Source organism: Bufo gargarizans, chromosome 4 (genome assembly GCF_014858855.1).
Source record: "Bufo gargarizans isolate SCDJY-AF-19 chromosome 4, ASM1485885v1, whole genome shotgun sequence".
In the NCBI taxonomy this organism is placed as follows: Eukaryota; Metazoa; Chordata; class Amphibia; order Anura; family Bufonidae; genus Bufo; species Bufo gargarizans.
In genome coordinates, this window is record NC_058083.1 from 362,843,837 (window position 1) to 362,866,275 (window position 22,439).

Sequence of the window (22,439 nt, forward strand, 5' to 3'; positions counted from 1 at the left end):
AACAACCTGACCACGTTCTAAAACTAGTTTTTTGCCTTTGCCATCACAACGTGTGACTACCTGACAGAAAATAACAATGAATCCACATCTTTGCACACATTTGGCCTTTTAAAAGCATGTGGTCCTAAACTTTTGATCAGCTGAAAAACAGCCTGTTTTAGTTTATTCGTTGTTTTCATTAAATTGAATGCTCAAATTTTTTTTTGTCTCACTCCCATTTCTTCTTGTTGCATGTTGAAGCTCTACTTGGAACCTTGTTAAGATCCAGCCATGCTAAATATGATTTTTTGCCATTTTTCAAGTGGCCTTAAACTTTTGACTGTATCTTTAGGATCATATAGAAAACTGAGTAGTACCTTTCAGCATATCTGAGTGTAGATAAAGTCTCCTCGTAGCATATATCAGCTGGACTCACTGCAGCAATCTAAGAAAGAGAAATACATGTGATACAAGTCCCATTGATACATATCTCATTCATGTATAGTATATTCAAAGAGGACCTGTTACCACTCTGGAGATGCCTGTTTTAGCAAATAATTATATCTCACAGAAAACATTATTCTGGAGCATCTCTTTGTATGACTCCATATTGTGCCATAGATAGAGTAATGGAGTAATGGCACAACATAGAATCATAGGAACAGACGCTCCTGAATAGTGATGAATAAACTAGTGGGGGGGGGGGGGGGGGGGGTCCCTGCACAGTCTGACACTGTTCAATCAGTGTTACCTAAGGCAGACAGTGAAGGAACACATCTCAACTGGTAACACCCAGTTGTACCCTTTTTTATCATCATTGACCCTAAAGAGTTACAATATTTTTAGTCTGTAAAATAGCTCTCATCCAGAAGGAAGAAAACAGCTTCACCATTTAAATAAAACGCTTTTTAAAGAGCACTAGATAGAGGAAGAAAATCATAGCACTCCATATATCAGGCAGGTGCTGGCAGTAACTCAAACCAGCAAAACAACTGATAACTGAAATTTCCACACACTCCAAATGTGTTCTCAATACATTCTCATTGGTTTCTCATCTTTTAAGGGGGAAATCAGATTATAGATGGCAAACATTTTCAGTCAGAAGACCTTCTTCAGGCCATTTTAATGCCCAGACAGAAAGATTTAAGGAAAGCATGGCAATGTAATGAGAAATATACAAAAACGTATTGAACACAAGATTTGGGGTGTACAGAAGCTGTTTATTCAGTTTATTATTAGCTGACCCAACTTCTTTTACTCTTCCCCTTTGCTATTGGGGTTCCTCAGAATTTTATCCTAGTTCCTCTCTTTTTTTCTCTATATATAGCCCCTATGGAAGAAACTAGATTTGGCTTTTAGATACTATCTCTGATGACACCCATTTATATACCTGACCCTGTGATATCGCCTCTGAACCCCTACAAATTAGTAAGGTGCTGTCTGTAGCCTCATGCTCTCTGGATTCATTGGATTCAAATTCAGTTCATATCGGTACATACACAGGTGTTGGCCAATGACAGGCACAAGCAGCTTTATTTTTACATTTTTTGTTTTTGCTTTTGTTTTAAACAACTTTATTGAGATATTCACTAGATTCTAGTAAGACAAAATGTACACTGTTACAAGAAGTTTGACATTGCATTATATAAACCGCAACATAACCGTCAGTAAAACTTTATACCACATCTAAGTAAGAGCTAAAAAAAAACATTAATGAGAGTTGAATGACCTTTGGTGGGTGTTTTGTTGAGGAAGGGTTGAGACATATGCATATATATCCATGCATGCCTGCAAACACGTGCGGGCATGTATGGTATATATGCATACATTAACCACCGCATCATGGGATGATGTGCCCAGCATCTGTCAGGGTCGAAATCTCCCAAAACTTTGCCCTATGCAGGGCAAAAAGGGGGGAGAGTAGTCTGTGACAGGCCAAATCACCAGACCAAGCCTGTCCAGACTAACAGAGATTTTTCCCTGACTTTAGGGAAAAGTAAGATTGTGAAAAGTGCCTCCCTGAAGACGGAACAATTCAGGGAGCGCGGTTGCAGTGTGGACGGACCCAAGCCATGCCGGGCAAACATCAAATGTTTTGCGTGTGGTGGCTTGGGTAATATAGCAAAGCACTGCAAAACAAGTAAGCCCAATCAGGTGCTTCAGGTGTGGGAACAAAGGACACATTGCAAGGAATTGCCCTTGTGCAAGTAATTGCAATGTGTCCAGTCATGGGATTCAGGTAACAAATTGTGCAGTGGGGTCTAGTCAGCTAGGCCATAAAGGGGTTACCTCTCGGCAGCATCACCAGCTGCTGAGGGGTCAGAGTGGCCAAGCTAGACTAGGCAACATTTGACACCCCTGTACTATTTGTTACATAGTTTGTTCCCTGTGTATGTCCATGTTGTGTGTTTTTGTTGTCTGTTTGTACGTTCTTCTTGATGTTGATGGTGGTAGTCCTTGTCTATGAATGTGTTCCACCATGCTGATTTATGTAGTGTTGTAAGTCCCGTCTGCTGTTTTTGTTTCATTCTGTGTCCCCTTGGAGTGGAACAGTGTTATACTGTGGATCGAGAACGTATAGGTTCGCGAGTAGATAATTTCACACGGGAAATCCTACTGGTCGGGAGAAGGCATAAGGACCTTCTCCATGCAGCACACAAAGCATGATGTGATATTATTCTGGACAACCAGGGTCTCAGATCGATACAGATAACACTGTTGTGCTCAAGGTTTTTGGTAGGGCTGTGTTGCGCTGGGGACTGGGGCGGACAGACAACATCGGTGTAATGTTGTGCTGCGCACTTAATTCTAGTCCGAGCAGGTAGCACAGCTCTGATAGGGATTGGACGCAGAGTGTTTGGCAGCAGAGTGTGGACTGTGTTCTTGTGTTGTGGGGTCCTGGGGAGCCAGGGCATGACTAACCCATTGGTTCTGCGGGCCTCCACAAGACGGGATCACAGGGGGAAATCAGCCTGGGTACACATGAGTGGACAGGGATACGGTGCCATCAATAACAAGATGGTGCTTTGTCCACAGCACTCCAGTTATCCTAACCTAGTAGGGTGGCCATCCTTATCTGTTGGTGCAGAGGGATGTGTAGCAGAGGACGCGATCCTCTGAAGGTAGGGTGTTCAGACACCAGTGTTGGGATAACGATGGGTCCTGTGAGATAAAGGGCAGTCCAATACCTTTCTCTACCCATGGGTCAAAGGTATTGGTGCTGGGAATTTTTTACATTTAATTGCACTGTTAGGCTGAGTTCACACGAGCGTGACAGATTAGGTCCGGATGCGTTCAGGGTGCGTTCAGTTAAACTCGCACCATTTTGCAAGCAAGTTCAGTCAGTTTTGGCTGCAATTGCGTTTAGTTGTTCAGTTTTTTCTGCGCGGGTGCAATGCGTTTTGATGCGTTTTTCACGCGCGTGATAAAAAACTGAAGGTTTACAAACAACATCTCCTAGCAACCATCAGTGAAAAACGCATTGCATCCGCACTTGATTGCAGATGCAATGCGTTATTAACGCAGCCCCATTCACTTCTATGGAGCCAGGGCTGCGTGGAAAACGCAGAATATAGAACATGCTGCGATTTTAAAGCATTGCAGAAGTGATGCATGAAAAAAAATGCTCATGTGCACAGCTCCATTGAAATGAATGGGTCAGGATTCAGTGCAGGTGCAATGCGTTCACCTACTGCATTGCACCCGCGCGGAAATCTCGCCCGTGTGAACGCAGCCTTAGGGGAGAAATTCCTCCGGGAGCGCCTGGTATTTTCTTCTGCCATAGGTGTGTTTTATATGGAGTGGAAGAAAAACCCAGGAGATGCCACAGAAGAGGCCAGCTATTCTCCCTGACACTCTTGTGAGGCTCCAGAGGATCCCACTGGATTTTGGCAACCAAGCGACCTCTGTCTAGAGGTGTTCTAGAGATGGAAGACTGTGCCACAATCCAGCTGGAGCGTTATCTCAGACCCTGGAGGAAGACTTGGAGACGTTCGGGTGGAAGAGCTTATTATCACTTGTTTCACCCAGTGAAACTTCTTCTGGTTCTGGTAATTGTCATCTACATTATCGGAGGGTCAAGGGACTTATTGACCAAATACACCAGAACCAGACATAACTTTACTGAACTAACCGAAGGAGGAGGCTCAGGACATAACGCAAACATTGTTCCTGTAGCCAAATATTGTAAAGACACACTTTGTTTCCTATGAGGGTTCGGGATGTATAACTTGTACTACCCTGAAACCCCATAGCACATTGTAGTTATTAATTTTGTTTGTCGGTCGATTGTGTACCCATAGACACTCTAGGTGCAAATGTGTGACAGCCTATATTTGACTTTACACATTTGCACCCTATAGATGTTTCCCATTGACACGGGGGTCTACGACCTACCTGTGTCTTTGGAGGTAGAGAGGAATGCCAGGTTGCGTGAGTCTCTATGGGTACAGACATATAATGGAATTTGGTGGTGTTGGGAGGGATGTGACATGTATTTTGTGTGAATGGGGATAAGGTTAGGACACGATAGGGACAGGCATCCTTTGTTTGCCATTTGCCACCTTGAACCCTGGAACAGTGAAGTTCTTAAGGGAAGGGCTGGATGTGTAGTGTGGCGGAGGTGTTCTCCGCAGTAGAATTTAGGTACTATGACATCACCGCTTAAGTCTGGCCTGCCTTGTAAAGACCTATTAATCTGTCCATGGGAGAACCGCACCCATCAAGATGGAAACAGATGCTGGATTGAAGAAAGTTGGGACTGAGGTTGTGAGGGTGAACCCGCTCCAGATTCCTTGGAGGCGGGCCATACCTGAAGATCGGAAGAACTACCAAGAGACTGTGGGGGTGTGGTCACTCCAACGTGGAGGGGGCCGACACTAAAAGACTGTTAAAGAAAGGCCAGTTAAAGACTGCGAGGGTGAACCCGCTCCAGATTTGGGGACGACATCCTAAAGATGTCAAGAAGAAGACGGTGTATCCTGTGGACGGAGGAGTAGGTTACAGTGAAGGGCAGGTCGGAGGAAGCTGGATGAGGGATGTTTAAGTACCTAAAGATCAGTGTACACTACAGTTCTTCCTGAACTTCCACCAAGGATGGGGTTGGGGGGGGGGGTGCAAATATATCTCAACCCGTTCCCCCAATATATTGTCGTATTATATAGTCCGACAACAGGGGGATTGTTGAGGAAGGGTTGAGACGTATGCATATATATCCATGCATGCCTGCAAACACGTGCGGGCATGTATGGTATATATGCATACATTAACCACCGCATCATGGGATGATGTGCGCAGATGTGCCCAGCATCTGCGCACATCTGCCCATGGGAAATATGTGCCCCCTTAGTGTGTATCTATATATATATATATATATATATATATATATATATATATGACTGTGGCCCCTTGTTTTATATATATATATATATAGATAGATAGATTTATATCTATCTATCTATCTATAATCCCCCTTAGAATAATATGCCCCTTATATGTATGATTAATGTATACATGTGTATGGATGTGCCCCAAGCATCCATACACATGTATATTATATATATATGTATCCCCCCCCCCCCCCCACATCTCCATAGGCTGTAACCAGGTGCATCGGTGTGAATGGGCCCCAGGCATTCACACCGATGCAGTCTGGCTAATTGCATCAGAATGAACGGACAAGGGTCCGGTCATCCTGATGGATACAAAGAGCTCAGATTCAACAGAATCTGAGGCCTTTGTTCTAATTATCTCCAGCACCGCTGGAGATAATTATGCATGATAGAAGGGAAGGAGAACCCTCCCCTCCTTCTACGATGCACATTCCGACAGTGCGATTACTATCGCACTGTTCGGAATGCTAGTTGCTGCAGGCGGGAGATCAAAGGCTTCTCCCGCCTGTCTGCTAGAAGCGCGTCCCCGATGTGAGCGTGCGGGCCTGGCGCAGTGACGTCATATCCTGGTGGGCGGCGCGGGAGTGCGGGCCACCGGGGATAAATATCCGGCGGCCCCTGCACTTTGGTAGAGAGGATCGGGACCCCCCCACCTGAAAGGTCAGCTCATCCTGCGCTCAGCCTGACCGGACCCCTGCCGCCCCGACCCCCCAGAAGGAGGAGAGCGTGATCGGCGCTCTGGCCCCTGGCTGGCAAGGACCCCCCTGGACGAACTAGCAGACCCCTGGACGCGAGCAATATAACATGAGTATCACCCCCTTATTCCCTGACCCCCTGCTACAATATTTAACCCTATAACCTTTGATCCCACCAACGATCCCTACCACTATCCCACTAACGTACCATTAACCCTACCCTATCTCTAATCCCTATCCCACCACCCTATTTGCCTTAACCCCTTCCCTGCCAGAACCCCAGCTCCCCTGCTGGTATTCTACACCCCTAGATATCCCCTCTGGTTACCATACCCCCTTAACCCCTGATCCACCCTGTTCCCTGGTTAACCCTTGCAGTTAGCCCCCCCTGGTTTAACCTCAGCACTCACTTGCAAGTAACCCTTGCAGTGCTGAATCTATAGTGTCTGTGGCCTGCACTCGCCCCTGCAGCGCCACTGTTAACCCTTATTGTACCCCATAGGGACAGAAAGTAGTCAGGTGGGTGGGTTGTTAATATACTTTTATGTGTGAATTGTATAGATTTTATATAGTTTATGGGTGGAATTTTGGAACGTGTAGTGTAGTTTAGGATTGTATATTCGTAGTGCTGTGTATTTACTGTATATCGTGTGCGTCAGGTATTAATAAATACCGTTATATGTGTACCCTTTGTGTAGCGTATACTTGCTAGAGGTAGTGAGTTAGTTAGGCGCATGCAGCTAGGGTAGTGATTAGTGTAAAGTATAGCGAAGGTATTGTGTTATTGTTATATAAAGGTATAAATAGGCGGAGTCATCACTAGACGGCTCCTCCTATTTATGAATATTAGTTGCCGATATTCACATAACATTGGTGATTAATATTCCCCCTTTACAGTGGGGACTAAAAGATCTTGAATTTTGGGGCCGGGAGAGCCCAGGTGTCATGATCCGTGGGATTGGAAACCAGTATTGGTGCAGATATATTGTGTTTATTCCTGTGGGTGGGCGTTTTTTCTAGTGACAAGAGATTAAGGAGGGATAAATCTATAATTTCATCTGGGGAGTAATAGGAATTCATAAACCAGTACCATTTTTTGAGGAACCAATTTTTCTCACAATCTCTGGCCCTTTCCGATTCCACCATGTCCATCAATAGATAGAACTTTAGTTGCTGAGTGATGTCTGACATGGTGGGTAAAGATGGATCAAGCCAGGCTCGTAATAAACAACGTTTAGCTACTATCAGAGCAATATGGATATTTGGTGACATTTTTCCCTGTTTATGTGAGGGATCATCAATGGGCGAAAAAGAATGAAAAAGGAGCGGCAGTGGAGCTACTTGGATCGGACTGGACCAAATGCTATTTATATAACCCACCACCTCGCGCCAAAATGTCTGTACCCTCGGTCATGTCCAGATCCCAAGAAACAGATCTGTACCTTCCTACTGGCATTTGGGACATGCGACCATCCTGTTAGGGTTAACAGGAGAGATCAGTATGTTGAAGCCATAGTAGGCAGAGTGTATTAGCTTGAAATGTGTTTCTCGACATTTCTCACTAATTGAAAATAAAATCAATGATACCGCGCTCTCCCTATATCAAAAGTAGCTGCAAGCAGAAGGTAAGGCCCCTACCATCCGCCACAGGCACTACACGTCCTGGCATCTTGCACTGAGAGCAAATCTAAAGGAGTCGCCATAGAGATCCACAAATCTCTGGCTCACCAGGTGCTAGGATGCGTTGCTGACCCTGGGGCACGATTGATCCTCACACTTCTTATAGGCGGACGGGAATTCACCATTCTCAACACTTACGCAGCCCCTAATTGCCATCAGGTCCCCTTTATCACGGATTTAGTGGACAAGGTCCTGCCCCTGATTTGTGGAATGCTCGTGTTCTGCGGTGACCTTAATCTCACTCTCGACAATTCCTCAGGTAGGTCCCCCCTCTCTTATGCTGCCATCAAAAAGGTGAAAAGAGCACTGCTCCAAGTACAACTGTATGACCCATGGCGCATTCACCACACCGCAGATAGAGATTACACCTTTTTTTCAGCTCCCTACTCCTCATATAGCAGAATAGATTATATCCTTGTCCAGCAACCCGCCCTCTCGTGGCTGGTTTCCACGTCCATCGGCAATATCCTTTGGTCTGACCATGCCCTGGTTTTCTGTTCCCTGATGCTCCCTTCCTCAGCTAGAAACAAATGGATATGGTGGTTAAATGAATCCCTTCTCCTGGACGCAGTATGTGCTGCGGACCTCCACACCACTGTAGCCAACTTTCTCTCTGACCATGCCTCAGACCCAACCTCCCTCCCCATGCAATGGGAGGCCCTAAAATGTGTCTTCTGTGGGATTCTCGTCAAGCATGGCACCAGTCTTAAAAAGGAAAAGGCCATTACTCTGAAGACTGCTCTGTCACAAACTATGGATCCGATCGGTCCGGATCCCACAGCTGTGACGTAGTGGTCTGTGACGGAGTCTGCGCACACACAGAGACCTCACGTGACTGGGGTATTACCATCTGGCTAACACCCCCCCACTACACTTCGGTAACTGCCACCACGTGGGTTCCCGGTCCACGAGCCGACTATCCGGGTCATTCACTATCACACAGATCAGTGGATGAACCGGATATCACTTACTGACCAACCGCAGTCAATGACCCCCAGCTACAATGCCTAAATGCAATTTAACTAACTACCTGGTAACGTCTCTTCAAAGGCAAGGTACGTTGTTCAGCAGCTTAGAATATGGAAGACTTGGCCATTTAGATTTTATAATTTTTAATAAGAGGTAAAAAGCAGTGCATACAAATCTAATGAAAATGACTATAAATCTACAGAATAATAATAACAATATAAATAATCACGACAGTTCAAATGAAAGGGAAAAAGATGAAAGAATACCTAGTTTCTCTGGAGGGTTTCAGATGGTCGTTCATATGTCCTTTTTGAATCCTTGTAAACCCCGTTCAGTATGTATCAGGGGATACCCCCAAAGTTCTTCTGATACAGGGCTATGCCGTCAATGTCCAATTAAGTGTCTGGTGATGTTCCATGGGTCTCTCTCCTCTGTCCTTGTGCATGGATTTTTATGAACTCTCCCATGGGCAGGAGACTTACTCCTGTCAGCCAATGGCAGCAGAGTGACTGTGAAGCCTAGGGATTGGCCTCCAAGTGTTTTATGACCCCATCAAAGTTCAGTTCCTACAATGAGGATTATACTTAAGCCTGTATTTCCCTGATACATCGGCATATTTTTATACATAATACATATTTATTTACATACAGAATGAGACCACACATGGTAATGCTGGGACCTATAGTTCTTCTACCACCCATAGGTGAGCTACAGAATCACATCATCTGGTCATATTTGATACCCAATTAACCACAATACTCTGTAGATCCTGGATCTGGTGTCAGAAAGGGCATAAGTTGATTCATAAATGAAATATGAAAGTGGACTGGTTTTATGCCCAGAGCTAATTAAGGGCTATTAGCTCTCCTCAAACCAGACCTGGAAATTAATGACGTCACGCTCCAGCCAGGCTTGACAGCGAGCTGATCTTTATCTTATAGGACAGGATGAGCTGGGCCTGGTATAGCCTTTATGACCTTTTATAGCCGGCCTCACAGAGTAGTGGTAATAAAAGTGTCCATCTATATCATAGGTGACCCAGGCTTCAGGAAGATGAGAGTTCACAGTTTTTTTACATATGCCAGAAGCATACGAGATGGCTACCCAGAGGAATTATGTATGTATGTCGGCACACCTCCCTCTTTTAAAAGGTTGCCTGGGATAATGGCCACAAGCCTATTCCACAGCAACCCAGCCATCTCCGGACGATTCTCCCTGCCGCGACAACCCGTCGGCATTTCCATGTAAACTACCTTTTCTGTGCTGCACGGTGAAGTTGTACTGCTGCAAAATCAGGCTCCATCTCAGCAGTTTCGCATTGTCTCCTGCGAGACGTGCCAACCAGCTGAGGGGATTGTGATCGGTGATCACTGTGAAATTGCGTCCATACAGGTAGTGTTGTAGCTTTTGCAGGGACCACACAATAGCTAAACACTCCTTCTCTATTGTGGAGTAGCTGGTCTCCCTGGCCAGTAACTTACGGCTCAGGTATAGTACAGGATGCTCCTCCCCGGCCTGGTTCACCTGACTCAGGACTGCACCCAGACCAAAGGCGGAAGCATCCGTGTGGACCACAAACTTCAGAGTGAAATCTGGGGCCTGAAGCACAGGAGCACTGGCTAGTGCATCCTTCAGTGCCTGGAAGCCTTGCACGCATTCCGGCGCCCATGACACCATCCTGGGCAGCTTCTTCTTGGTCAAGTCTGTCAGAGGCTTGGCCAGGGCGCTATAGTTCGGGATGAACTTCATATAGTACCCGGCCGTTCCCAAGAAAGACATGACCTGTTTCTTGGTGAGAGGTGTTGGCCATCTCGTAATGGCTTTCACCTTCTCTATTTCAGGCCTCAGTGTGCCTCCTCCTACTCTGTGGCCTAAGTAAGTGACCTCATTCATGCCCAGCTGGCACTTGCTAGGCTTAACAGTTAGTCCAGCCGCAGCAAGTTTGTCCAGTACTTGCGACAGGTGCACCTTCCACGTGGGTCTATACACGGCAATGTTGCCTAAATAGGCGACAGCACATTCTTCTAGTCCTTCCAGCAAGTCATTCACAAGCCTTTGAAAGGTGGCTGGCGCATTCTTCATCCCAAATGGAATTACAGTAAATTTGTATAAGCCCAAAGGGGTGATGAAGGCCGACTTCTCCTGAGCCTCCGAGGTCAGGGAAATCTGCCAGTACCCCCTGCTCAGGTCCATGATTGTCAGGTAGCTGGCTCCTGCCAACTTATCTAACAGTTCGTCAATCCTGGGCATGGGGTAAGCATCCGAGGTTGTGATGGCATTCAGTTTCCGATAATCCACACAGAACCTGGTTGTCTGATCTTTCTTCGGGACCAGAACCACCGGTGAGGCCCAAGCGCTGTGGGATTTCTGAATGACCCCAAGCTGCTTCATCTCCTCGATCTCCCTCCTGAGGTCTGCCTGGACCTAAATTGAGACACGGTAGGCGGACTGCTTTGTGGGAGCATGTGTACCTGTGTCCACATGATGGACTGCAAGGTGAGTTCTCCCGGGTTTCCCTGTAAAAGTGTCATGGTGAGCCGTCAACACTTCTAAGAGCTGAGATCTCTGCTGGGACGAGAGTTGAGGGTTAAGTCCACCTCCAACTCTCGAGTGTCAGCTAGCAGATCTAGTAGGGGGTCGGCGTCCTCTCTTTCGGGCAGGTTGCAAACCAGCATAAACATGTGGCGTTCTCTCGTGATGCTCCTTGAGCATGTTGACGTCTTCTGTCTCCTACCTCCCTCTCCAAGGCCCACCACGTAATTTACCTTACTCAGACGTTTGACAATGGGGTATGCCCCTTCCCATGCAGCTTGCAGTTTGTTTTGCCGCATCGGCAGCAGGACATAGACCTTCTGCCCCTCCTGGTAGATTCTCTCTCGGGCAGTGCGGTTATACCACTGCTTCTGTTTGCTTTAGGCCTGCACCATATTCTCCTGTACCAGACCTACAAGCGACTCCATTTTGTCTCGGAACCTGAGGACAGGCTGAGATCTCTGCTGGGACGAGAGTTGAGGGTTAAGTCCACCTCCAACTCTCGAGTGTCAGCTAGCAGGGTTCATCAATTATCGGTAGGGGATTCAATGGAGCTCGGTGACGGTCTCCTGCTTTGCCAACTCGCTGACAGGTGTCACAGGACCTGCAGTAATTGGCGACATCTGCTCCGATGCAGGGCCAGAAAAAATTCTGCATCACCCGGGAATTTGTTTTGGTTATTCCCAGGTGACCAGCTAAGGGGATCTCATGAGCCACTTGCAGTAATTGTTCCCTGAACTGCACAGGTACAATGAGCTGCCTATTGAGTGGCCCCACCCTACTGTCACTGTGGAAGATGTCCTCCTTATACAGTTTCCCATTGTCCCAACACACTCGGTATTTGTCTCCCTCAGTGGGAGGGCTGGCAGCTAACCCTCTTAGCTGCTCCAAGGTAGGGTCATCTCGCAGGGCCTGCTCAAAGGCGGCACTACAAGTCCCAGCCAGCTGTCCTGTGGCGAACAGGGACAGTGGCTGAGGCTCTGACGCGGTTAAGTCCACAGGGTCTGAACCGGTTGAAGGGGACACTTCCACTTGCTCTTCCCCAATGGAGCGTTCCGCTGCGGCCTTTGCAGCCCTGCGAGTGACGGGCAACACAGGCACAATAATGTCATCACATTTAACATTTGCACAACTCGAATCAGTTAAACACATGTCCGCTACCTGTGTACATACACCCGCCATCCCCTCTACATCTCCTGTCATAGGAGAACTGCTCCCACACACCCCACCTCCCACGGTCCATCCCCAAGGTTATCTGATGTCACACAAACATCCTTGCCCAGTACCTCGGTATGTCCAGGGACCTCCATAGGGACGGGTGAGTCCTGTGTGCTTCCAGGGGGCACATAGCACAAGACCAATCATCCTAGGTCAGTGCCTAATAAAACATTTGTGGGGATCTCCGCAGAGACTCCCACCTCCCCTACTCCACTCCCAGCCCCCCAATCAAGGAAAACACGAGCTAGGGGAACATTAGGGCTCACCCCCCCAACTCCCGTGATGGTGAGGCTTTTGCCGGGAATAAGGTCTGCGTCATCCACTAGTTCAGGCCGAACTAGTGTGACCTCAGCTCTTGTATCGCAGAAGCCTGTGGTGCATCGGTTGCCCACAGTAACCGACTGTAGGTTGTCTGCGGTGTATCTTGCAGCTCCATTCACCAACAGCACAGATGATGGGTTGCGGGCAAGCTTGCCAGGGGGTGCTGTCTTCTTCTCCGGGCACGAGGTGTCCTGGCTTGCCGCACGCATAGCACTTGCTCACGTCTGTCAGTGCTGGCTTGACTCCTTCGGGTCTTTGTGCAGGCCTGTGAAAGGGTCGCTGGACAGGAATCGACAAAGCTGGCCGGGAGGAAGAAGCAGATGAAGAGGTTCCTCCCAGGCGGGACAGAGTGTCTTTGAATGCCCGAGTGCTGGGCATGGCGACGTATTTATCGGCTAGCTCGGCCGCCTCTCGTGCACTCTTCGGCTTGTGCTCACATACATATTTTTGCACATCCGTGGGGCAATTGGAGACAAACTGTTCTCGGACCATCAGATCTGCCAGGGACTGCTTGGTGTCCTCTGTGAGGGGATCAGACCACTGTTGGAAGGTGGTCTGCAACTTGCCCAGATGGTCCATAAAAGTATCTCCGGGCACTCTCCGCAGAGACCGGAACCGTAAACGGTAAGTCTCTGAAGTCAGCTAGTACTTGACCAGAATAGCCTTTTTGATAACGGTACGCTCTGCTAATGGTAGTCCGACCAGGGCCTCCATAGCTTTGCCCTTCAGTGCGGACATTAGATGTCCCGCCCACTGTGGCTCTGGTACCTGGTACTGCTGGCATGAGGTTTCAAAAGCATGCAGGAAAAGATCGATGTCACAGTTCTCAGACTCCATCATAGGCAGTTTTGGCTTGACCATCAGGGATGGGCCTGTGGATGTAGCATGCCGGTCGGACCCCTGAAGCTGTACTCGGGCCAGGTCCAGTTCATGCCCGCGGACAGCTTCCTCGTGCTCAAAAATCCAACGGGCCACATGGTGCACACTAATGAGCAATTCACCTCCTTCCACTCTTTTTACTCCCGATTGCAGGGGCATAGTTATAGGGGGTGCAGAGGTAGCAGTCGCTACCGGGCCCAGGAGCCTGAGGGGCCCCAAAAACCCTTGTTCCACATGAGAAGACACCTGTTTTATAGAAGTTGAATGCTGGTCCAGTTACACCTCTGGCTGGAGGGAAGGTGTTAGGTCAAGAATTTGGCATGGTGGGGAGGCGGTTTCAATTTTTGCCTCAGGCAGCAGGAAGGCTTCCCTGCCCCTGGCCACAAGGCAATGATGGAAGGGGGGCCCAAGCTGAACTATTGCACCAGGGACCATGACCCTTTAGCTACGCCCCTGCCCGATTGTATAACCTTTCTTGCCCCCATGATGCGGAGGTTGACCCGACCCCCGATTCACTATCTCGTGGCCCTAAATTGTCTACTGACCAAAGCGTCAGGTTGGAGGCCCCGTTCACAGAAACTGAGTTACAGGGCGTGATCAAGTCCTTACCAGGTGGTAAGAGCCCAGGTCCTGACGGATTTACTGTCAGTTTCTATAAGTCTTTTTTGGCTCCCCTCACTCCCTTTCTGTTAAAGGTCTTCAATGCTGTGTCCTCTGGATGCGCTTTTCCGGCGCAATCTATCATGGCCCACATTGCAGTCATCCCCAAGCACGACAAGGACCCACATCTCTGCGCCAGCTATCGTCCCATTTCTTTGCTGAATGTGGACCTTAAGTTATTTGTCAAACTGCTTGCCAACAGACTAAATATGTTCCTGCCCTTTTTGATACACCCTGATCAGGTAGGCTTTACCCCCAGAAGGGAAGCCCGTAATAATACCCTCGGAACACTAGATATTGTCCACCACGAGAAATCTACCAACACCCCCCTTATGATCTTATCCTTTGACGCGGAAAAAGCCTTCGATCGAGTTTCCTGGCAAGCAATTCGAACTGTCCTTTCGGGATTGGGGATAGGCCCGGACTTGATAAGGAAAAATCTTCAGTCTATAGCAGCAACCCTCTGCTCGCCTTAAGATCAATGGCACATACACCCCTCCCTTCCTCATCTGCAATGGCACGTGTCAAGGCTGCACGCTACCCCCCCTCCAATATCTATTAGTGATGCAGCACCTCCATGCTTCTATCCATGAAAATCCGGATATTGCTGGAGTTAAGATAGGTAGCGTGGAGCATAAATGCGCAGCCTTTGCAGATGACCTTTTATTGTACATAACCAACCCACGTATTGCGCTGCCATCCTTACTCCGCAAACTCACTGGTTTCGGCGAATGGACAAACTTTAAATTAAATATGTCCAAATCTGAGGCCCTGAACGTCCCCTTGTCTCAGGAATTAGTTTCCTCCCTTAAATCCTCGTTCCCTTTCACCTGGCCGCCTGCAGGAATAAAGTATCTGGGCATAAAAGTCTTGGAGGACCTCTCCCAGCTCTTTCAGATGAACTTCTCTCCACTTCTACGGAGGTTCCAAGCGGATCTGGACTCCTGGCATCGCTGCGACTTCTCATGGTTTGGCAGGGTCAGTATCCTGAAGATGAACTTGCTGCCAAAGCTGCTCTACCTCCTGCAGACCATCCCTATCCGATTGCTGTCAACCTACTGGTTGCAGCTGAAACAATGCTTTACGCGGTTTGTGTGGGCCCCAGGCAGGCCACGGACGAAATATGAAATTCTGACTAGGTCCAAGGAGTTGGGGGGGGGGGGGGGGAGTAGTCTGCCGGACTGTAGATTGCATTATTATTCCACGGCGTATGCCAGACTTCTAGATCTGCTGAGAGTGGACTCCACTAAGACATGGGTCCACATGGCACGGGATTCCTCCCCTACCCCGCTCTCAGCGCTGCTTTGGTTGATCGGGTCGCCTAGCGTCTCTGCCCCAAGCCCCTCTTTCACGGTCAACCATACGCTCGCAATACTCGCCTCCATACATAGCCACCTTTCCCTTATTGATGCTACGGGTCCTCTAACCCCAATCACGGATCACCCTGACTTCCCGCCTGGAAGCTCCTCTCGTCCCTTTCTGACAGGCACAGCTTTCACCCTCTTCGATTTTGTCCCGTCCTTAGCGGGTCATCTTTAAAATCCCTTAATCAGCTAATAGAACCTTCTGCTACTCGCCCTAGACACACTTTTGAGTACCTCCAACTTCAACACTTCTACTCATCCATGCGCAAAACCCATGTTCTGTCTAGAGCCCTTACTGCGTTTGAACAAATGTGCTAAGCCCCATCGGCGGTATTTAGGGACATCTCCGCCTATATATAACCTGCTCATACTGCAACATTCTTCCCCCCTTTTGCCAAGCCTGGGAAAGCGACTTAGGCGTCCAACTCACTCCTTCTCACTGGAAGAGAGCCTTCTTCCTGACCCACAAGGTGCTGATTTCCACAAAGGCACAGGAAACAAACTATAAGGTCCTCTCCAGGTGGTACAGGGTGCCCACTCTTTTACATAAATGGTTCTGTCTGTATCCGATAGATGCTGGAGATGTCAGAGGAAGGCACCATGATCCATGTCTGGTGGCAATGCCTCACTCTGCGTCCTTTCTGGGACTCGGTACACAAAGTAACACGGACAGTGACAGGGATTCCTATACCTAACACTCCTTAATCCCTCTTGTTGTTCATCTTTGACTTGACTATCCCAGTTTATAAGGCCTCCCTTCTGAAATATATGCTTCAAGCTGCAAAAATGGTTATCCCCCGTCATTGGAAATCACCCCCCCCCCCCCTTACTGAAGGAGTGGTTCAAGGAAATTGCTCTCCACCAGTGGATGGAGGACCTAATCTGTATCACCCCGCTGGACGTTGCCCGTTACACAAAGGCGTGGAGCCCTTGGGAGACGTTCTGCACTTCTGACGAGTTCCGGGATGCCTATCTGTAGCAAGCGCATTTGTCTGTACCCTGCCTCCCCTCCCCACCTCTCTCCCTCTTGTTTCTTTTCTGTTTCTAATGTTTCCTGACATTTTTTGCTTCATGTTCTATACACTGTTCCTATTGTTTTAGGGGTTGCACCCCTGGTGGTTTTAACTGCTGATATTGTATTCTGATTGTCCTAAACTCATAGCTTAGTATTGTATATTTCACTACGCATTTCTGTCATTGTTTTCTCAGAAAATTCAATAAAAACCTTGAATGAGAAAAAGTAGCTGCAAGCAACCCTCCTCCCCCTGCTAGAAAGCTCCCCACAGCAGTATGGTCAGTCTAAGTTACCTTAATAATGATTACATTTCACAGGATCCTGATTCTTTCATCGCGCAGTGTGGGGTTGTTGCAGACACGGGTCTAGTACCTTAGAGTTAGGAGTTGCGCCCCGGCACGTGGCGCAGCTCCTGTTACTACTGTTAAAGTCGCCCTAAATTAGAGCATTTGAGATGCACTCTGGTGCTCTGAATCAATGTACCCCCAAGGGGTTAATATCCACGCGTGGTTGAGAGACTGGACACTGACACAGAAGCTGGTCAAAGCAATCTCTTCCTTTATTACAAAAAGTAAGCGGTATATACATCTTCAGAAGAGGGTAGTCCTCTCTGAGGCTTAAACATTGTTTCATTGGTCAAGAAGGAAAAAGAGATAAGAGAAAAAGAGATAACACTAACATCTGCGCACTGTGCACCACTTTTGAATGTGAACTAATGTAAACATATAAGTATCCGCCATATTATAATGACGTCTATTCTAACAATAATACTGCATACGTCATATGTGACACTTCAAGGAGGTGTAAGGAGGCACTTTTAAGGAGAACACATTAACTAATTACTGTCCTAGAGATACAAAATATAGAATAAAATTAACACATCTCTATCACTACAAAGTTGTGGTCCGTGCTCACGGAGAACAAGCGTGAAGTCACCTCTGTAACTATAGGTAGTCACAGGTACCACTATGCCTCTCTACGTGTTTCCGATAGATCGCTATCCTTCGTCAGGAAAACTGGTAGGTGTTACTAGATACTCCCCCTTTTATGTGTGCCTGCTATTACCTTCACTGGTTTAAGCTGTTGTTTGCTGCTATAATCTTTCTAGTACAAATGTCAATCAAACGCAAATAGTTCAATTTCCATATTTAGACCGGATGGGGCTAGTGTGTCCATATTAAAAATCCATTTAGTTTCCACTCGTGACATAGCTTTAACAAAGTCTCCACCTCTCCTATTTTTCTTTAACATATCTATCCTACAGAATGTTGATCCTATGAATTTTCCTTGGTGTTTCTCCCTATAGTGGTGCAACAATGGATGCCCCTCAAATTTTCTTTCAATGTTGTATATGTGCTCTCCCATTCTTTTTTTCAGCTGTCTTTTTGTGCGGCCGATATATATTTTATTACAGGGACAGGTGATAGCATAGTTTACACCCTGGTTGTTAAATGAGATGAATTCCTCAATGTTATGTATGTATGAGCCCTCTGTTTTTTATTTGTTTATGAATTTTCATTCTTTTAGATTTTTTACATCTTGCAAATTTTTTGCATTGAAAAAAAAGTATTTTAATTGGCCATCTTTCTTGTGATGTTTATCCGCCTTATTGTCCGCGGTTATACATTTATTGGTAGATGCTATTGCGTTGTCTATGTTTTTTGCTCTGCTGTATATGAACCATGGGGCGCTGGGGACCAGTTATCCTATAATTTAGTCTTCTTTTAAATGTTCCCAGTATTTATTGACTATTTTCATAAAATAAGGTGCTTGGCTATTATAGGGCATAATTATTGGTGGAATTGTGAATTCTTCCTCTACTTTGACTTGTTCTTCACTATCTTCTAATAATATCTGCCTGTTTAAGAGTCATGTTCTCTGTGTTATTAGTTTCCCCTGGTCGTACCCCCGATTTCAAATCTCTCTTGCATCTTTTCTGCTTCTTTTTCCTAATCTTCTGTTTTTATACAGTTCCTCTTTATGTGCATAAACTGGCTTCTTGGTACATTCTCTAGCCACTGTGGTAGATGACAGCTCTCCATAGAAATTAAGCTGTTCGTGTCTGTAGGTTTATTACATGTTTTTGTGCATATTTTACCATTTTCAATGTATATTGTCAGATCTAAAAAGTGTATTTCTGTCTTACTGTAAATAGGGCTTAATTCTAGGTAAAAATCACTTTTATTTAAATCTCTAAAAAATTCCTGTAAATCATCTTCCCCGCCTTCCCATATAAAAACTATGCCGTCGATAAAACGGTGCCATAGGGCGAGGTTCGTCCGGAGCTTGCCATTGGGGTAGATTAATTGATGTTCCCTTCATCCCACGTACAAATTTTCGAACCCCGATGAGAACCTAGGAAATTTTAAAAGAAGACAAAATAATAGGAGAACTTGTCCCCAGTGCCTGAAGGTTCATCTACCGCAGAGCAACAACCATGGGCAACGCGATAGCATCTACAAATAAATGTATAACCGCAAACAATAAGGTGGCTAAACATCACAAGAAAGATGGCCAATTAAGGCTTTTTGCCATGTAAAAAATGTGCAGGATGTAAAAAATCAAAAAGAATGAAAATTCAGACACAAATAAAAAACACAGAGGGGCTCATACATACATAACATTGAGGAACTCGTCTCATTTAACAGCCAGGGTGTAAACTATGCTATCCCCTGTCCAGGTAATAAAATATATATCGGCCGCACAAAAAGACAGCTGAAAAAAAGAATGGGAGAGCACATATACAACATCGAAAGAAAAATTGAGGGGCTCCCATTATCGCGCCACTATAGGGAGAAACACCAAGGAAAATTCATAAGATCAACATTTTGTAGGATAGATGTGTTAAAGAAAAATGGGAGAGGTGGAGACTTTGTTAAAGCTATGTCACGAGTGGAAACTAAATGGATTTTCAATATGGACACGCTAGCCCATCTGGTCTAAATATGGAAATAGAGCCATTTGCGTTTGATTGACATTTGTACTAGAAAGATTATAACACAGCAGTGGCAAACAACAGGTTAAACCAGTAAAGGTAATAGCTGGCACACATAAAGGGGGAGTATCTAGCAACACCTACCAGTTTTCCTGAAGAAGGATAGCGATCTATCAGAAACACGTAGAGAGGCATAGTGGTACCTGTGACTACCTGTAGTTAGAGAAGTGACGTCACTCTTGTTCTCCGTGAGCACAGACCACAACTTTGTAGTGATAGAGATGTGTTAATTTTATTCTATATTTTGCATCTCTAGGTCTGTAATTAGTTAACTTTTTCTCCTTACAAGTGCCTCCCACTCCCCTCTGTGTTTCATAACTGGAGAAGAGAGGGGGGGGGGGGGGACAAAGAGCTGTGCTGTGGGCAGTTGCTTGATGATATATATATACATATACATATATATATATATATATATTATTGCTTGCAGCTACTTTTGATATAGGGAGAGCATGGTATCATTGCTTTTATTTTCAGTTTGTGTACTCCAGTGCAGCAGTTTCTTTGAGGTTCTGCTGAGATACTGCAGCTGCAGAGTGTGGAGACAAGTAAGCGCTATTGGGAATTATAGTGTTGATCAGCGACTTCTCACTAATTATGTTTGCGGACCTGTGTCCATCCCCCTAGTATCCTCTTCGATGCCCATTTCTTGAAGTTGTATGGGGTTGGTCCTACACCTACGCTAAATACATCTCTGATTGATTCATATATACTGGATAGAGATCTTTTCTGCCTGTCTGCCCCCCAAAAAAACTTCAAAAGGCTGGTCTCCAAACTCCATAGAATAGTCCTTGAGTCTAGCTAGACAAAAAGCCTGCAGTTGCATATATTGGAAAGTTTTGTTTGGAGGTAGGTGGAAAACTTGTAATAGTTCCTCAAGAGTTTTTAATCTGGGCTCGGACTCTTGGAGAATCTGCCCCACTCTGTGGATGCCAGCTGATCTCCACGGTGCGAAAAGTTTGCTCTGGTGGCCTGCCTGAAATTCCACAAAGGGGAAGGTATTTGGATATTCTAAATGAGTGTTTAAATCTTTTACGAAGCTCCTTCCACACCCCTATTGTATCTCACACTATTACTGATTTCTTTAAGCCTATGGGTAATGCCGCCAAGGTGGTGTGAAGCAGGCTGGCTGGATCGAATAGACGAGTTCAGCTTATAGTTGGAGTCGTGGTGGGAATGGTGGATCCAGTCTATGACATGTCTACCTAGGCAGGCTATATTATATGCTTGTATATTTGGGAAATTAATTCCTCTGTTTTTTAGACATCATCTTTGACAAGGCTATACGTGGTCTTTTACCCATTCACAAAAAAGTGGTAAACGCATCTGTGTGGTGTAAGAGGAGGGGGATAGACTGAAGGGGGTATAGCAGTTTTGAGAAGGTCAGAAACTTTATGAGGTGAGCCCTGCCCAGTAGGTTTATGGGAAGATGTCCCCAGCACTGGAGTTCACACTCTATTTTAGTTATCAGAGGGGGAAAGTTTCGTTTAAAAATTGAGTCTGCCAATTTGCCAATTTTTATCCTTAGATATTTGATGTGAGGAGGGTGCAATTTTGATGTCTGTTGCCATTATAGCTGCCTAGGATTTGTAGTCCAATTTGCCCAGGCTCAGTAACTCACATTTTTGGGGGTTAACTCTGAAGCCCGATAGTCGCCCAAACTCATTAATATGTTCGAATATGCCAGTTAGGTGAAGTGTGGAATGGGACATAAACCGTAAAAGGTCGTCCGCAAATAGAGACGTTTTAAACTTTACATTTTCCTATGCCTACCCCTTTGTAGTAAGAAAGTAGTGGGGGGCAATCTGATTTTTGAGCCGTTTCTAAAAATCAGATGAGAAGCCATCTGGTTCTGGGGCTTTGTGAGTAGCCAGATTCGAGATAGCCCGTGTGAGTTCCTTGAGAGTTACATCAGAGTTAAGCTCATCTCTCTGGGCTTGACCTAGATTGGCTTCATCTAGGTATTTCTGTCCTGCCGTGCTATCAAAGCCCCTGGGATCACTATATAAGGAGGAGTAGAAATCTCTAAACACTCCCATCACTGATGATGGTTCTGAGGAGATATCTCCATATTAAGTAAGGAGTCTGGGGATCAAGTTTGGTTTTGTAACACCCCTGGCCAAATTGGCCAGGAGCCAGCCAGATTTGTTGCCAAAGCAAAACAAGTCGGATTCCCATTGTGCCCTATATAAGGCCTCTATCTTTTCTAACCACAGTTCGAACTGGACTCTAGCATTTTTCCAGGCCACCAGCGTTTTATTAGATGGATGGGATTGAAATTGGATATACGCTTTTTGTAATTTGTCACTTGATGACATATGCTCGTTGTGGACCATTTTTTTTAAACAGGCCACATAAGTGATGATATGGCCTCTAATAACAGCCTTGGCTGTCTCCCAGAACAATGCTGGTACTTCCTTGTGTTCATTATTAGTAATCTCAAAGTCTTCCCACCATTTCTGCAACTGGACCTTAAAGGTAGAATCCTGCAGCAAGAATAAGGGGAAGCGCCAGTTGAAGACCTGAGCGATTGGGTGTTAGTCTACTAGTTTGAGCCTAACTGGAGCATGATCAGAAATGAGCATTTGTTCAATGACTGAGTCAGATACTCGGGAGATCAGTGACTGGCTGACAAATATATATTCAATGCGGGACCATGATCTATCAGAATCTGAGAAAAAGATATACTCTTTGCTAAAGTCTGATGCCATTGGACCTAACACCTTATCATAAGATCTAGCAGTA

General features: G+C 46.1%; 1 protein-coding gene across 1 annotated transcript in view; it reads right to left on the reverse strand.

Moving 5' to 3' along the window:
- Positions 1 to 22,439, reverse strand: part of LOC122935437 (kinesin-like protein KIF28P) — a 213,268-nt gene that overhangs the window by 85,048 nt on the left and 105,781 nt on the right. The window contains exon 7 of the mRNA XM_044291204.1: positions 357 to 424. Coding sequence (XP_044147139.1) covers positions 357 to 424 — 68 coding nt within the window. The remainder of the gene's footprint in view (positions 1 to 356; positions 425 to 22,439) is intronic.